Source organism: Schistocerca serialis, chromosome 1 (genome assembly GCF_023864345.2).
Source record: "Schistocerca serialis cubense isolate TAMUIC-IGC-003099 chromosome 1, iqSchSeri2.2, whole genome shotgun sequence".
Classification (NCBI taxonomy): Eukaryota; Metazoa; Arthropoda; class Insecta; order Orthoptera; family Acrididae; genus Schistocerca; species Schistocerca serialis.
The window spans coordinates 1,176,241,098-1,176,257,094 of record NC_064638.1 but is presented as its reverse complement, the minus strand read 5'-3'; the positions used below and the strand labels follow the sequence as shown (position 1 = coordinate 1,176,257,094).

The window sequence follows — 15,997 nt, the reverse complement described above, 5'->3', positions numbered from 1 at the left end:
ACTTCTTTTGAGCATGAGCACACTGTTTCAGTACTCTATTAATACTGTATTCAAAAAGGACTGTGATTTCATAGTGTGATAATGTTGTAAAGGCCACTGTTGTATATAGTAAAGTGGAGGTACCTACTTGCATGTAACATTTGACATAAAACTGGCTCTACTCATTGCAATGTTTGCAGTGATGATAAATGTGAGGAAGGACATCTCATTTGAAAATTTATCTAGTGTACAAAATTAGTAAAATTTCTGGATGTCAATTGATAGCTGTTCAACAAGACTTTGATCACACGGACTCGGAGGGCTTAATGGACAGTGCAGGTAGGCACTGTCGCAAAGTGACTAAGGGCTCTCATTCTCAAGTACTAATTAATCTAGGTATTTAAGAGTAGTGCCTCAAGACACCTACATAGTTTCTAACAGTAATACTTGCGTTACTGTGTTAAATGTTAAACTTTATGTCTCTGAATATGTAAATTAAGACAGTTTAAAATCTTTAAATTTGATCAAATTATTAAGAGAAATTCGGAAATAAATTTTTTGCTGGCACTGAAAATGCCTTTAGAAAGGCAACCTGCTACTGGGACTGTGCACTTTGAACCATGACGAGTGAATTTGGTAAGCTGTTTAGTAATATAGATGCATTCACCATACCTTCATGAGATTCATGATATTCTTTTAGCCACAAATATCTTAATTTCAATTGGCACAGGATGAGATTTTTGAAGGGACATTTTCATGTGTCTAAACAATGCTGAAACTGAAACCATACACACAATGTCTGGAATCTCATTGTGCCTCATGTAAAATACAGTGTAGTGCTTCGAGAATTTCTGCATAAATTCTAGAACCACTTGGTCTTCCTCCGTCTTGAACACACAATGTTTTAAATAGAAGTGTGAGAGAGATGAATCCGACCTACTGCACATTGCACGTTTGTGTGTGTGCAGATCTAAAAACAGTCATGAGCAAATTGTGGACGTGGCGGCCATCAAGTACCTGCTGTACGATCCATAGAGTTTCATTGTATGTGTAAAGAAGAACAAGGAATAAAATGAAATTTTCACTCTACAGCGGAGTGTGCGCTGATATGAAACTTCCTGGCAGATTAAAACTGTGTGCCAGACCGAAACTCGAACTCAGGACCTTTGCCTTTCGCGGGAAAGTGCTCTACCAACTGAGCTACCCAAGCACGACTCACGCCCCGCCCTCACAGCTTTACTTCTGCCAGTACGTCGTCTCCTACCTTCCAAACTTTACAGAAGCTCTTCTGCGAGGAGCTCACGCCCCGCCCTCACAGCTTTACTTCTGCCAGTACCTCATCTCCTACCTTCCAAACTTTACAGAAGCTTTCCTGCGAGGAGAGCTTCTGTAAAGTTTGGAAGATAGGAGATGAGGTACTGGCAGAAGTAAAGCTGTGAGGGCGGGGCATGAGTCGTGCTTGGGTAGCTCAGTTGGTAGAGCACTTGCCAGCGATAAGCAAAGGTCATGAGTTCGAGTCTCGGTCCGGCACACAGTTTTAATCTGCCAGGAAGTTTCAAGAACAAGGAATGTTTATGCATTATTCTGTGCTTTTAGTGACTGTGATGATTGTTAAGGACAGATGACGAAATGAGGTTAGACTTTCAAGTAATTCATGTGTTGGGCTTGATAGAAGCAAGACATGTTCATAAATTATGTGGTTGTTAATCCAGTGATGGAGTCTAATGCGAGACGAATTGGTTGACTTGCAAACTTCTGAATGTTTATGTGAGAAATGGTGAATTTGTTCTTTGTGGAAGTTGAAATATACCAAGACTAAACTAAAAGTATTCTGCGAGTATCTAATTGTTTCGTGAGTAAAGAGATAGATAGATAGATAGAGAGAGAGAGAGAGAGAGAGAGAGAGAGAGAGAGAGAGAGAGTTTGAGAGATTATTCTTCGGAGAAGTAGATTTAGGAGATTGACGTGTCCGACTATCCAGAGAGGAAGATCAGCCGTGCATGCCAAGTAAGTCATCTAATGTGAAAGAAGTGTGAAGTTGGCAAATCAGCTCCACATCGATTCTTGGCAACGAGATTGTTAGAGCATGGCGAACATGACAGGGCTCGAAAAAACGGGAATTTTGAGAAGAAATCGAAGAAGAAGATATGCTGTGTTGCCGTAGCAACCAGATATAACAAGACAAGAGAACTGTTTTGTGTAATTCGATTAAGTGCAAAAATGAAATGGAAAAATTTGTGGATGCAGCAAAAGGGAAGACGCTAGGAAGTGATAACGTTAAAAGAACAGAAAGAAGACCTCGACGTATTAGACTAAGAAGAGATATGATGAGTATAATTAAACTACAAAGATCTGGTGGGGGGAGTATACAACTGTCACACATATCGCGGCGACGCTGATGCAGAAACAACATCCGGTGCCACCGGCACCAGTTGCAGTTCACTCATGCTGATCTGCTTCCACAGCTGCCTACCGACACCGACACCAACGTCTGACGCCACCGGCTTGCTGTTCACCAATGCTGACTGGCCGTTACATCCGCTTACCTACGTCGTGAGAATTCTATGCCAGAGGCGCAAAATAAAACTTTAGTACCTTAGCAAGAAGGGATACAAACAGTAGAGTGACTTTTATTGGTGTTGTGGGCATCACTGCCAAATGTAGATGTTGGCGTGTGGTGGAGGAATGTTGGACGTGAATGGAAACTGTCAGGATGCGCCATATTAAAACGCTGCTGTGATCTTCAAGTATTTTATTATTCCCAGCTACAATGCCGCGTTCCCCACTGTCTGCGTCACAGGGTCCCATGATGCTTAGGATGCAACTTCGCTGCCTGCAAAACGGCTTGGCGCGGAAGGAATACCTCAGTGACCCATGCAACGTACTGCGGCGTGCCGGCCGTGTACAGCCACGGTGTTTTGACGACATCAGGATGCACCGGCAGCTGACTTGATGGCCTTCATCCCCGTTGCCTCAACGCCGCTCGCTGGAGCCGCAGGGTGGCCAACTGTGTGCTTCTTCGCCGTCGTGGTTAAGATCGCAGCGACAACAAGCGCCTGCGATCTGACAGCCAAATCTGCGGCCCTTGCCTCGGGATGCCTCCGGCATGTGTTGGGAGCCAACAAAACTGTCCGTGGTGGCAAGACGTCGAGTGGCCTGCCGCTGGCTGGCTACGGACCCCGCTTTGGCCTCAGAGGGTCAAATGAGCGACCCGCTGTGGACTGGAACGCTGGTGCCCCATCTGCTGTTGGGTGTAGTTGGTGGTGTGACACGGCCCACTGTCCAGGAGAGCTGCCACACAAGAATCCCCTTGTTAGAAAACCGGCACCTATTTATACACGGCGTTCTACGGCCCTTTGGCCTCCATTCTACTTCGCAACCGCTGGTAAGCGTAACTTACTGTCAAAAGGCCCGCGCTTGGCTGTAACTTGTGCTCTCAGAAATATTGCACCAAATATAACTTTTTCCTATGTTAAATGGTGGTGCTACCACAGTGTAGTGATTATACTTAGAGTTAATTCGTTAAATGATTACTAGATCTAAAACTAATAGGAATATGGATAATACGCAGAGAACTGAGGAAACTTCAGACTCAGCCATGACTATGAAAGTGAGTAAGGAAGTGCCAGACCGACCTGAATTAGTAAATGTAATCAAAGCCCAAAGTGCAGATTCAGCGGCTTTAAGAAAGGAGCTAAATGCAGCTTTGAATGCTCAAAGTCTTAAGTTAGATTCAGTGAATACTCAATTAAATAATAAATTGGATGTTCAGAATGAGACTTTAGGATTGTTAAGTGCTAAGGTAGATTCACAAAGTAAAGACTTTAGTAATTTGTGTGAAGGTATGGGAAATTTGAAGACAGAATTCGACACTTTAACTGCTAGAGTAGAAAATCTCAAGACAGATTTGAAAGGTGAAGTAACTAGCTCTTTAAGCAGTCACGTAACTCAACTGTTCACTTACTTTAATCAGAGACAGAATGATCAACTTCAGGATTTGACAAAGAAGTTGGAATTTGATACTGAAGATAAATGTAATAATGTAGAATCTGAACTTCGTGAGAAGTTAGGACCATTTCAAAATGTATGTAATGTTACATTTGATGCTGTAAAGTAGAGATTGCATACTTTGAAAGAAACTGTTGACAAGCAGGATGAGTTAATACAATCGCAAATTGCAGGCGTTAATACACAAGTAGTAAATGTAGAAAGGAGTTTCCAAGAGAGAATAGCGAACTCTGATACAGTAAATATAAGTAGTCTGGAGGAACCTTTTGAACAAATTATAGATTGAAAAGTTACTGGGAGTATAACCTCTGGAAACATTTCGACTATTGCTTCTTCCAAACTTAATGATACTAGCAAGATTATAGATGACATGTGGAAAGAATTCAAGCTTATCCAAAAACGTGTATCGTCACCTAATGTTGTGTTACCTAGTGAAGTGGTGAGACTTTCAAACAAAATTTAACGGGAAGTACTGGTCTGCACTTGATAAAGTTAAGTTAATATCAGATCCATGGGACCCGGGCAAAGTCATGTATCCCCCAGGGACGTTCATGTTCTGTGTTAATGGGCAGAGTGACGGCCATTGGATCCCAAGTTGTTTTCGGTGTTTCTTCCAAAATAGTTTCCTGCACCGAATTCCCTTCTAACCTTAAACTATTCTGTAATCTATTCTTGAATTCTTAAACTATCCTATAATATTAGTACTGAGAAAACTGGATATGGCAACAAAATAATAATAATAATAATAATAATAATAATAATAATAACATTTCTGGAGCAACATATGGTCAAACCCAGTACAACATAACAGAAATTCACGGTGGATACAAGCAGAAACAGACCCAGAAACAGACCCATACAAGATGATACTACAAATGCCTGAAGTGATTATTTTGCAACATGAAGTCACGTGAGAAATTAATTCTACGCACAATTGGAAAGCCCCTGGAAAAGATGAAATAGCAAATTTCTGGCTAAGGAAGTTCACCTCAACACTTTCACATCTAACTAAATTATTTAACAGTTACATTGCAGACCCATACACAGTCCCTGATACTTACACAAGGAATAATTTATCTGAAACCTAAAGATCAAGCAGACACAGCAAACCCAGCAAAATATCACCCCATAACATGCCTACCAACAATATACAAAATATTAACTTCAGTCATTACACAGAAATTAATGACACATACAACACAGAACAAAATTATAAATGAAGAACAAAAAGGCTGCTGCAAAGGAGCACGAGGATGTAAAGAGCAACTGATAATAGATGCAAGCTAAAACTAGACAAAGGTCGCTACACTACGCATACATTGATTACCAAAAAGCTTTTGATAGTGTACCCCACTCATGGTTACTAAAGATATATAAAGTAGATCCTAAATTGATACAGTTCCTAAAGATAGTAATGAAAAATGGGAAAACCACACTAAACATCCAAACAAATTCAAATATCACATCACAGCCAATACAGATTAAGCGTGGAATATACCAAGGAGACTCACTAAGTCCTTTCTGGTTCTGCCTTGCTCTGAACCCACTATCCAACATGCTAAATAATACAAATCATGGATACAATATTACTGGAACATATCAACACAAAATCACACATTTGCTATACATGGATGATCTAAAACTACTGGCAGCAACAAATCAACTCAACCAATTACTAAAGATAACAGAAGTATTCAGCAATTATATAAATATGGCTTTCGGAACAGACAGATGTAAGAAAAATAGCGTAGTCAAGGGAAAACACACTAAACAAGAAGATTACTTATTGGATAACCACAGCGACTGCATAGAAGTGATGGAAAAAACAGATGCCTATAAATATCTAGGATACAGGCAAAAAATAGGAATAGATAATACAAATATTAAAGAAGAACTAAAAGAAAAAATATACAAAGACTAACAAAAATACTGAAAACAGAATTGACAGCAAGAAACAAGACAAAAGCTACAAATACTTATGCTATACCAATATTGACCTATTCATTTAGAGCAGTGAAATGGAGTAACACAGAACTAGAAGCACTCAGTACACTTACACGATCACAATGCCACAAATATAGAATACATCACATACATTCAGCAACAGAAAGATTCACATTAAGCAGAAAGGAAGGGGATTTATCGACATAAAAAACCTAAATTATGGACAGGTAGACAATTTAAGAAAATTCTTTCTAGAACGAGCAGAAACTAGCAAAATACACAAAGCAATCAGTCAAATAAATACATCGGCTACACCATTGCAATTTCATAACCACTTCTACAACCCTTTAGATCACGTAACATCAACAGATACAAAGAAAGTAAATTGGAAAAAGAAAACACTACATGGCAAGCACCCGTATCATCTAACACAGCCACACATCGACCAAGACGCATCCAACACATTGCAACACACGGCAATATATACAGTGAGATGGAAGGATTCATGATTGCAATACAGGATCAAACAATAAACCCCAGATATTACAGCAAGCATATTATTATAGATCCCAATACGACAACAGATAAATGCAGACTTTGCAAACAACAAATAGAAACAGTAGATCACATCACAAGCGGATGTACAATACTAGCTAATACAGAATACACCAGAAGACATGACAATGTAGCAAAAATAATACATCAACAACTTGCCATACGACATAAACTAATAAAAAAACACGTTCCCACATACAAGTATGCACAACAAAATGTATTGGAGAATGATGAATACAAATTATACTGGAACAGTACCACTATAACAGATAAAACACCACCACATAACAAACCTGACATCATACTCACCAATAAAAAGAAGAAATTAACACAACTAATCGAAATATCCAAACCCAATACAACAAATATACAGAAGAAAACAGGAGAAAAAATTGAAAAATACATCCAACTGGCTGAGAAAGTGAAGGACATGTGGCATCAGGATAAAGTTGACATTATACCAATTATACTATCAACTACAGGAGTCATTCCACAAAATATCCACCAGTACATCAATGCAATAGAGCTACATGCAAATGTATATATACAACTACAGAAATCTGTAATTATTGACACATGTTCAATTACCCGAAAGTTCCTAAATACAATGTAACATATACCGTACAGTTAAAAGGGAGTCACGCTTGATCAAGGTTCGCGTCACTTTCCATTTTTAACCAGACATAACGTCTGAGAAAGGAAAGAAATGATAATAATAATAAAAGAATTTAAGAGAATCACAGATAAACAGTGATCTCTAGATGAAATGAACATAATAGAATTTTATATTATATGGTACAGATCTTTGAGTGAACAGTCATTTGAGAAATAATGGAAAAAGTTTTTGGATCGTATTTATACATTAACTTTATTAACACTACATTATAATTTTTTAACTAAAAATGTTTGACTTATTCTTCCCCAAAATTATGTTGATGCTAGATGCAACACTTACATTCTGAAGAGTGTACAGTTGACAACTTACAGAAGTTATTTGGGAAACTATGCACATTGTTGATAAAAATTAAGAACTTTTAACATTCTTTTTATAAAATTATTTCCAGCCAGCATCATTTTTTAAATGGATCTACGCTTGTTAAGTTGCACTTTTGGTTTTAAAAGTGTTTATTTTTCTTTAGGCTGTGCTGTCATTTCTTGGCGAACAATTGGACATTCTATATCACAAAGAAGCACCTGAATTTGAACATGCATTCCACATCCTAGAAATTTTGTATAGTATGGAAACAACATATATTTCATGTCTTTCATCAGTACAAAAGAACTCATTCTGCAAGTGGATGTTGCAGAAATGTTTCAGTTTGGCAAAGTAAGTATATCTTCATACATACAAAAACAAGTGTATGAGGTGTGTCCAAAAAGAAACCGAACTTTTGAAATACTGCACCAACCAGTAGGAGAGTGTGCTGTGGCTACTGATGACATTTAGCAGCAGGTTTAAACTGTTTGCTGGGTGTGCATATGCGCGTGTAGGTTTTGCTACAAACTTGGGAAAACTTTCGCAGAGATATTTCAATTGTTTTCTGAAATGAAGGTGCACTCATCGCAGTGAGTGGATAAAGGCCCCCTTGTCCAAAAATATGTGCAGATGAGTCGGTCCAAGACCATGCTCATGTTTTTTGTTACAAAGGCATTGTCCATCAGGAATTTGTACACATGGTCAGATGGTAAACAAGGCAGTCCACCAGCGAATCCTAGTGCACAGGGATGCTTTCTGCAGATTTGGAAGTTGCATCATGACAATGCGCTGGGTCAAGTGCCACTCCTTGTCCATAGCTGTAAAGTAAAACATCACATTCCCGTGTTCTCCAGACCTAGTCCAGCAGACTTTTTCCTGTTCCCCAAACTGAAAACAATGTTGAAAGATTGTTGTTTTCAAACCATGGATGAGATTCAGGACGATGTGACAAGAGCCCTATGCACCATCCTAGAAATTGCATTCCAGGAGGCTTTCCAAAAGTGGAAGAAGTGATGGGAATAGTATATTGCCAGTAGGTGGGACTATTTGGAAGGGGGGGGGGGGGGGGGGAAGGCAGTGCTTAAAATAATGTATAACAATCAATATAGGTGGTGGTGTAGCAAAAGTTCAATTTCGTTTTGAACAAACCTCATTCAATATGAATAATGATTAAATAATCCTGTAATGGTATTAGGTGCACGTGGCATTCCCCTCACCTTCTTATTAGATTTTGCTGGATGTTCATGTGTTTATATATTGTTTGAATTATGATGATAAAGTGGCATTTTTGATTTTAATTCTACAATTTTTATCATATTCAGCATTAATGGTGATGGAGCTTCAAAGCAGTTACACAGATTGCTGCTGAAGATCAGTCAGAAGCTTGTAACTTGCATGATAAATGAAGGAAGTTTCTCAAAAGAATGTCTTCACTACATCCTTGTGGCTCTTTTGGAAGAGACTGAGCCTGATAGCAGTGGCAGTTATAACCTAGCAAAAGAATTGTTATTTGCCAATAGACGCTACTTGGAAACGCAGATACGGAATGTGAGTGTACCACCTGTTAACCTCTATGGAAGGACAATTTCAGCTATTGAAAAAGTGAGAGTTAGTGTAATCTGATATTACTTCCTTGTCAGAGAAATCACAGGGATGCCCCTGTTTTATTCTCACTATGTTATCATACATTTAGTAACAGGATATGTGAAATGTATTGCTTGTTCCAAATTTTTAAAGTCAAAATTACACAGTGACAGGAGCCTAAGCTGAGTACTTTGAGATCAGGAAATAGCAGTTGACAGTGAAAACTTCATTTTGTATTGTCATTGGGGGGATACTGCATTTTACTTTGGCCGTGCTGATCATGCAGTACTCCCATATAGTTCTTGAACTGTAGTACACCCCAAAACAATTGGCTACCCACTCTACAGTAGACTTGAAGTTCTCGTTGACAAATTACTTTATTGTTGAACTTCGTTACAAAACATTTGATGTCTCATAAGATGCTATCATAAAGGGTTTATCCAGAGACTTCAGATAAGAGACTGCCTAATTATACATCCAAGATTGATATTATTTTCTTCATCATTGTTAACTTTGGGTTTCATGGAATCTTCTATCTGGCATATTCCTTGAAGCTCCAGTTGACGAAGATGTCTCTCTGCTGCACTTCCTCTGATGACGTAAAATTGGCTGCTGTGTCCTAACACCACCAATAGCCAAATGAATACCTCAGACAGAAGATGCACAAATACAAGGTCTGGCAAATGTTGTGTTCGCTACATAAATAAAACAAGAGTTTAGCAGATATGTTATTTAACATCATTAAATACAAGAGTAATGCTATACTTTTACTTATTGACACACAACATCAAGGGACAGAAATTTTAGGGTGGTAACATTTGCACCTATTTTCAGGTCCTGTTAGCCTCAAAATTTCTGCAACCTTTCGCCTGCTGTCTTTATGAATGAGTGAATGTAATTGACTTCTGTATATCAAACAATGGAGAATCCGCGATGGAATGTAACAATATTATGAAAAGAATAGTTGCTACTCACCATATAGTAGAGATGCTGAGAGTCGCAGGTAGGCACAACAAAAATACTGTCACAAAATAATCTTTTGGCCAACAAGGCCTTTGTCACAACCCCCCCCCCCCTCTCTCTCTCTAACACAAACACAACTCACACAGACAAGACTATAGTCTCTTGCAGCTGAAGCCAGACTACAAGCAGTAGCATATGATGAGAGGGGCAACTGGGTTGGGGTAAGGAGGAGGCTGGGGTGGGGAAGGGGAGGGATTGCCGGTAAGGGTGGGGAAAGATAAAGTAGTGTTACTTAAACATCAATATCTGATACATATAATATTATTGATACTGTTTTTAAAAACTTCAGCATGTTGATTAACTTTCAATTGTTCTGTGCAAGTATTTCAGATGTAAAAATAGCTTCCTAAGAAATTTTTTATTGTTTGAAGACAATACAAGATATGAGAATGTTGTTTTATAAAAAGTGAGGTATTTAAATTCGTTGTTTTAGTCCGTTGTTTAAAATACGACACTACAGGATATGCAAACTTTGTTTTATAAAAAGTGAAGTATTTGAATTCTTCTCCTTTAGTCTCCTGAGTTTTTCATTAACTATTTTTGCTGCCTTGGAGAAAACCGTCTCTGCAGGAACTGAAATCACTGAACAGCACAAATATTTAGTGGCAATTACATGCAACATACTATTACATTTTACCCAATAACTAATAGACAAGCGTGCTTCTCTATTACAGACTTTTCAAAATGTTGACATAGGTCAATTGTGGAATTACTGACTATTGCAACGACATCAGTGTTACAGTATTGCTGATTAGACAGAAAAAGTAGATCATCCAATTTCAAACTGGTAGGCGTATCGGTCAACATATTAGCACGCTCATGGATGCATCTGTTTCAGGTATTATTCTTGGTGTTGATGTGATGATAACAGCATACTCGTTCTGAAGTAACTGTGCAGCATTGTCTGTCTCTTGAAATATCCTGAAACCAAGTTATTTAAACCTAGGATCTAATAATGTTGCAAGCATATTAACAGTCTGTGTGTTAAATGGTTTCAGTCTGTCATTTATTGATTTAATCAAGGAATCAAGAACACTTCATTCTTCATTAGTTGTTAAGGTGCTTTCCAAGTCTGATAACTTTGCAGGAATACCTTGTATAAGAGGTATAACTAAGGAAGCAGTTATAATGATACTGTTTTCCCCAAGATTTTAATGAAGTGACTGATACCACCTTTTTTATATGCATCTGGGTAGTTATCGGATGATACTCTGCTTCCTAAGGCCTTGTATGTGTATCTTTATAGGTACTGACCTATCCAATTTGTTAAAACACCGAATATTTTTGTGAAAACATATAGGATATTCTGGAAGGTCACATATTGTCATAATTGTCAATAGATTGTCATTAACAAAATTATTTACAAATGCTAAATCAAATATCTAATTGAGAAATTGAAGTAATAAATATATAGCAACAAATGTTAAGAGGCTGTGAAAATGTTGGCATAAATTACTAACACCTCTAATTATCGTAATTGCACTTGGTTAATGAGTTAACACAGAAAACCTCATTATCTTGAGAAACAGCTTAAAAGTTGTTAACAAGCGATGTATTTTCATTTGTTATCTATTTTTATGTCCTCCTCAGTAATTAATATTCTTTGTAATTACATTTTTAATTAACCCTCCAATTGTTTATATCACAGAACTTTTCGATTTCCAGGATTTGAGGCCTTATTTGTGCATTTTATGTATGTAATCGGATAAAGCACGAGTTCTGTACTGCCATTGAATGTTAGTAACCAAATCCAAACTGTAATTAAATACATAACTGAAATAATACAAGAGACATTACTGTAATTAAAGTTCAGATTGATTTTCTTATGGAAAACTACAGATATTACTACAAAAAATTATCTCATTTGATATTGTATTTTATACCTTATTTGGCTGTAACATCAGTTTCTTTACATTTTGGAAGTTTTAATTGTAACATCAAAACTGTACAAAATTAATAATGGGTTATTTTGAAATTTATTGTTAAAATTCTGTCTAAAGCGACACAACGATGCTGCAAGGTGGTCAGTCAGTCAGTGTTTTGTTTACGTGTAGAGTGTGTAGTTCGGTTGTCAATAAATTTTGTGAAGCTCGAAACTTTTGTTTTCAGTCATCAATGACTCCCAGGCAAACAAAATTTAGGTTAAGTGTTAACGATCCGAGGAGAACGTTACACAGTAACATATTGTTGTTGCTGTTAGTTCAAATGGTTCATGAAGACCTGTTGTATCTCTTATAGCTAAGTAATTTTGTGTTGTGAGGGAAGGTAGTGTTTTGCACTTTCAGTGATTGCAATTGCAAACTCACTTTGTACTTCCAAAATTCTTTTGAACATGTAGTGTGAGCTATTCCATTGGCTTGGCATCTCTTGTATCAGTTTTGCTCTTTTTTTATCATTGCGCAGTTTGTCAATGGCTAGTGTAGCATTATGAAAGAAAGTCACAATAGCTTTTGTTTTCAATAACATTTCGGAAAATGATTCCACTTTGAAACAAAGTTGATGCTGTGGGCAAAACAGGATGAATGTTGAATCCTTAAGATTTCGGAAGTTAGTTTCATAACTGCAGTGTTGTCTTTAACCACTACTACTGTCTTATCACAAATATTGTATTCTAGTAAGATATAATTGCTGATATGAAAAAAAATTGTAATATTGAAATTAACTTCCAGTATGTCTGAAATTTTGCATAATATTCTCAACAAATTATTTTTTCAAGGTCTTATTATGTGAAAAATTACTTGAGCCAGTATATTACTTGTCGATGCTAAGTTGATCTTCAACGTCTTAGAAGCATGGGGAATGTAGGAGGAAGAAGTTGGAGGAGGAGGAGGAGGAGGAGGAGGAGGAGGGTCACCACGAGGAATAGGTATGCGAGAGGGGAAAATCTGCCATGCAATGCTGTTACCTTAGGTGTGCATGCTTGCTGATGAATTTCAGCAGATACGGTATAAACGGCACACAGGAGTAAGAATGTGTAGTGAAAGTGTGGTAAAGAGACCAGGGGTGTTTTTCAGTTTAGTTGACACTGAATACAATATAATAGGGCCATCACTCCACTGATTTTCGACAAAGGCCTTGTTGACCGAAAGCTTATATTTTGACAGTCTGCAACTCAGCATCTCTGCTGTATAGTGAGTAGCAAGTTTCCTTTTCATAATATTGTTACAGTCCATCCTGGATTAATATACCCAGGCCACTCACAGTTCGCACTTGACAGCTCCTGATCGATAGCGTTTTGTTGCCTTTACTGTAGTTGCGTTACAACATCTAAAAATAGAAATAAATGGTTATAGCTCCATCATAAGTTGCATTGAAAAGTATCTATTTTTTATTTATTGCTAAAAAGTCAAGTTGTGGACATGCAAGTTCATAAAAACACCTTGAATTACACAATAGCTGAGAGTTTTCCATTACCATTGAAAGTTTCAGTTCGGTTAATATGGCCTATATTTACAACTTGCTATGGTTAGCCTTTTTTGGCAAAAGATATTCTTTAATATTGACACCATTTTATAAGTACCATAAGTTTTAATTCTGTCCAGATTCACTAACACAATGGAAGCACTTCCGTGTAAACTACACACCAACGCATGTTGTTTATATACTCGGAAGACAGCAACACATTTATGGTAACGCCATGACCAACTGATTTTGCGATGCTGTTGGTTCAGACGGCGTTGGGGTTCACATTCATTTCTCACTTGTTACTCTGTTATTGTACAATCTTGAAATACACCTCTCCAAGTGTAAACGTTGGGCGGTCCGTTGTAAATGGTGAGTGGCAGCAACAATTTTTGAGAAGGTACATTCAGAGACTTCCACATTCAGATGTGTTGCTTATGCATAAGAAAATAAATTTATCCTGTTGAAACACAATTATTCAATCATTTTTAAGGTTGACAGTATAAGTATACATAAACAGAACACAAATGGCATGACGTCCTCTATCGACAAGAGGGGTGGGGGTGGATTGGAGTGGGTTTTGGGGGGGGGGGGGGGTGAAGCTGCCAAGAAAAAACTTCACAAGCTATGCCGACTTGACTTGTACCAACATGTAGCGATCACAAGAGTGAACTGAATCTCAGCATGGCATTGACAAGTTAAAGACAGAAAAATTTTAAAAGGATTTACTTACATGTGCCATACATTCTGTGTTGTGATGACCTGCAATTTTTCTCAATTTTAATATAGATCAAACAAATTTTTCATCCATTGCAAAGTGGCAAGTCACTGTCAGTATGCCTTTATTTGTGTCGCTTATCAACATGTCCATTGTAACACTCAAAACATTACATTTGGTAAGGATTTTAACTGATTTATTTTTTATCTCCTCATATATGCAGTTTTGGGATCAGTGAACATTTAAGTGTGGTTTTATCTGGCAACTCATGTCTGTTGTGTAAGGCATGTACAAATTTTTTCAAACCTAGATGGTTGGAATTTCTGTATGGCAACATATTGGTAGTGATCATTTGTGTGTTAAGAGAATCAATTTCTTTCTTTACTTTTGTGGTGGTAAAAAGTAAATTTTTTAAAATAATTTTTGTGGAGCTTCTTGGTTTTGTTTTGGTTGCACCACTAGCATTTGATTTAGCTCATAAGTTGATCCCTCACCCTTCAGTTTTATTACTAATCCATGGTTCCTTAGTTTTTCACCATGCTTTTCTTTTTAAGTGGTCTCTTAAATTAGTTGTATTCCCTGAATATTTATCTTCTTTTCTGCAGATGGTGCACTTCACAACCTGACTATTAGCCCCCATTTTCTTAAAAAAATTCCATGTATATTATTGATTTTTATGATTCATTTTCAAAACAATAACAACAAACTATTTATGCACTACTTACACAAACAAAGCAATATTGGAAGTGTGGCTTTTCTTTTGCCAACAGAGACTATCACTGGCACATGAAAAGTACTGATCATTTCATGTCGGCACCATTCGGAGCACTTCATGGCGATTGTGCTCTTTGTCTCATTGTTGGCATGACAGCGATTCAACAGTTGTGACACTATAGTTGGGTGACGAAGAATAATCGTATTGTTGTGTGGCATTTAAATAATGAAATTAGTAATGAAGAAATTGTTTTTGGCTCGCTGAGGTCAGCTTCTACGATACCACGAAGAGTTATAAGATTTAGGGAGAGCATTCTTCCTCGTAACACTGGAAAAATTATTAATCAGGTCTCAGAATGCAGTAAACTTGAAAAAATAGAAAATAAAAATAATGGTGAGCTAATGCACTCGCTTCCCAATTTTCAAACAGGGGATTTCATCATTAATAGACAAGATCTTAAGAAATAAGTACAGGATTAGGAGCTTTTAAAAAACATTCCCAGATATTCACCATCAACTCTTGGCAAGAAGAGGTTAGTTTCGCCTTTCATCTACTGAAACACTCGCATTTCACCCACATGTCTTATGAATATGCATTACAGTACTGTGAGAACAAACAGCACATAAATACAGCTGCACATTTTAATAATTATGTCCAGCCACCATACAAATAACAAACTTGACACTCGGCAGGTTGTGCTTTTACTTTATTCAATTTTGCTGGAATTGGTGCATCCTTGTCCATCTGCTTAGCTGGGTGGTAACGTGCTTGCCTCCCATGCAAGTTGGCTCGAGTTCAATTCCCAGCTGGGTTAGAGATTTTCTCCGCTCGGGTACTTGATGTTGTGTTGTCCTCATCATCATTTCATCCTTATCACCAGTGCGCAAGTCGCCCAATGTAGCATCAACTGAAATAAGACTTGCACTTGGCGGCTGAACTTCCCCAGATGGGGCCTCCCGTCCAACAATGCCATACACTCATTTCTATTTTGGTGCGTCCTTGAAGGAACAAGTTCCGCTAATCGAACACAACACAGGTAACAAACACAATCACAATATTTATGCTTCTACAAAAGCAGAGGTGACGCAGTGCA

The 15,997-nt window shown here is 37.7% G+C and overlaps 1 protein-coding gene across 1 annotated transcript in view; it reads left to right on the top strand.

Annotated features, from left to right (window-relative positions):
* Positions 1 to 15,997, top strand: part of LOC126456397 (uncharacterized) — a 438,969-nt gene that overhangs the window by 51,884 nt on the left and 371,088 nt on the right. The window contains exons 4-5 of the mRNA XM_050092153.1: positions 7,626 to 7,813; positions 8,785 to 9,010. Of these exons, the coding sequence (XP_049948110.1) occupies positions 7,626 to 7,813; positions 8,785 to 9,010 (414 nt within the window). The remainder of the gene's footprint in view (positions 1 to 7,625; positions 7,814 to 8,784; positions 9,011 to 15,997) is intronic.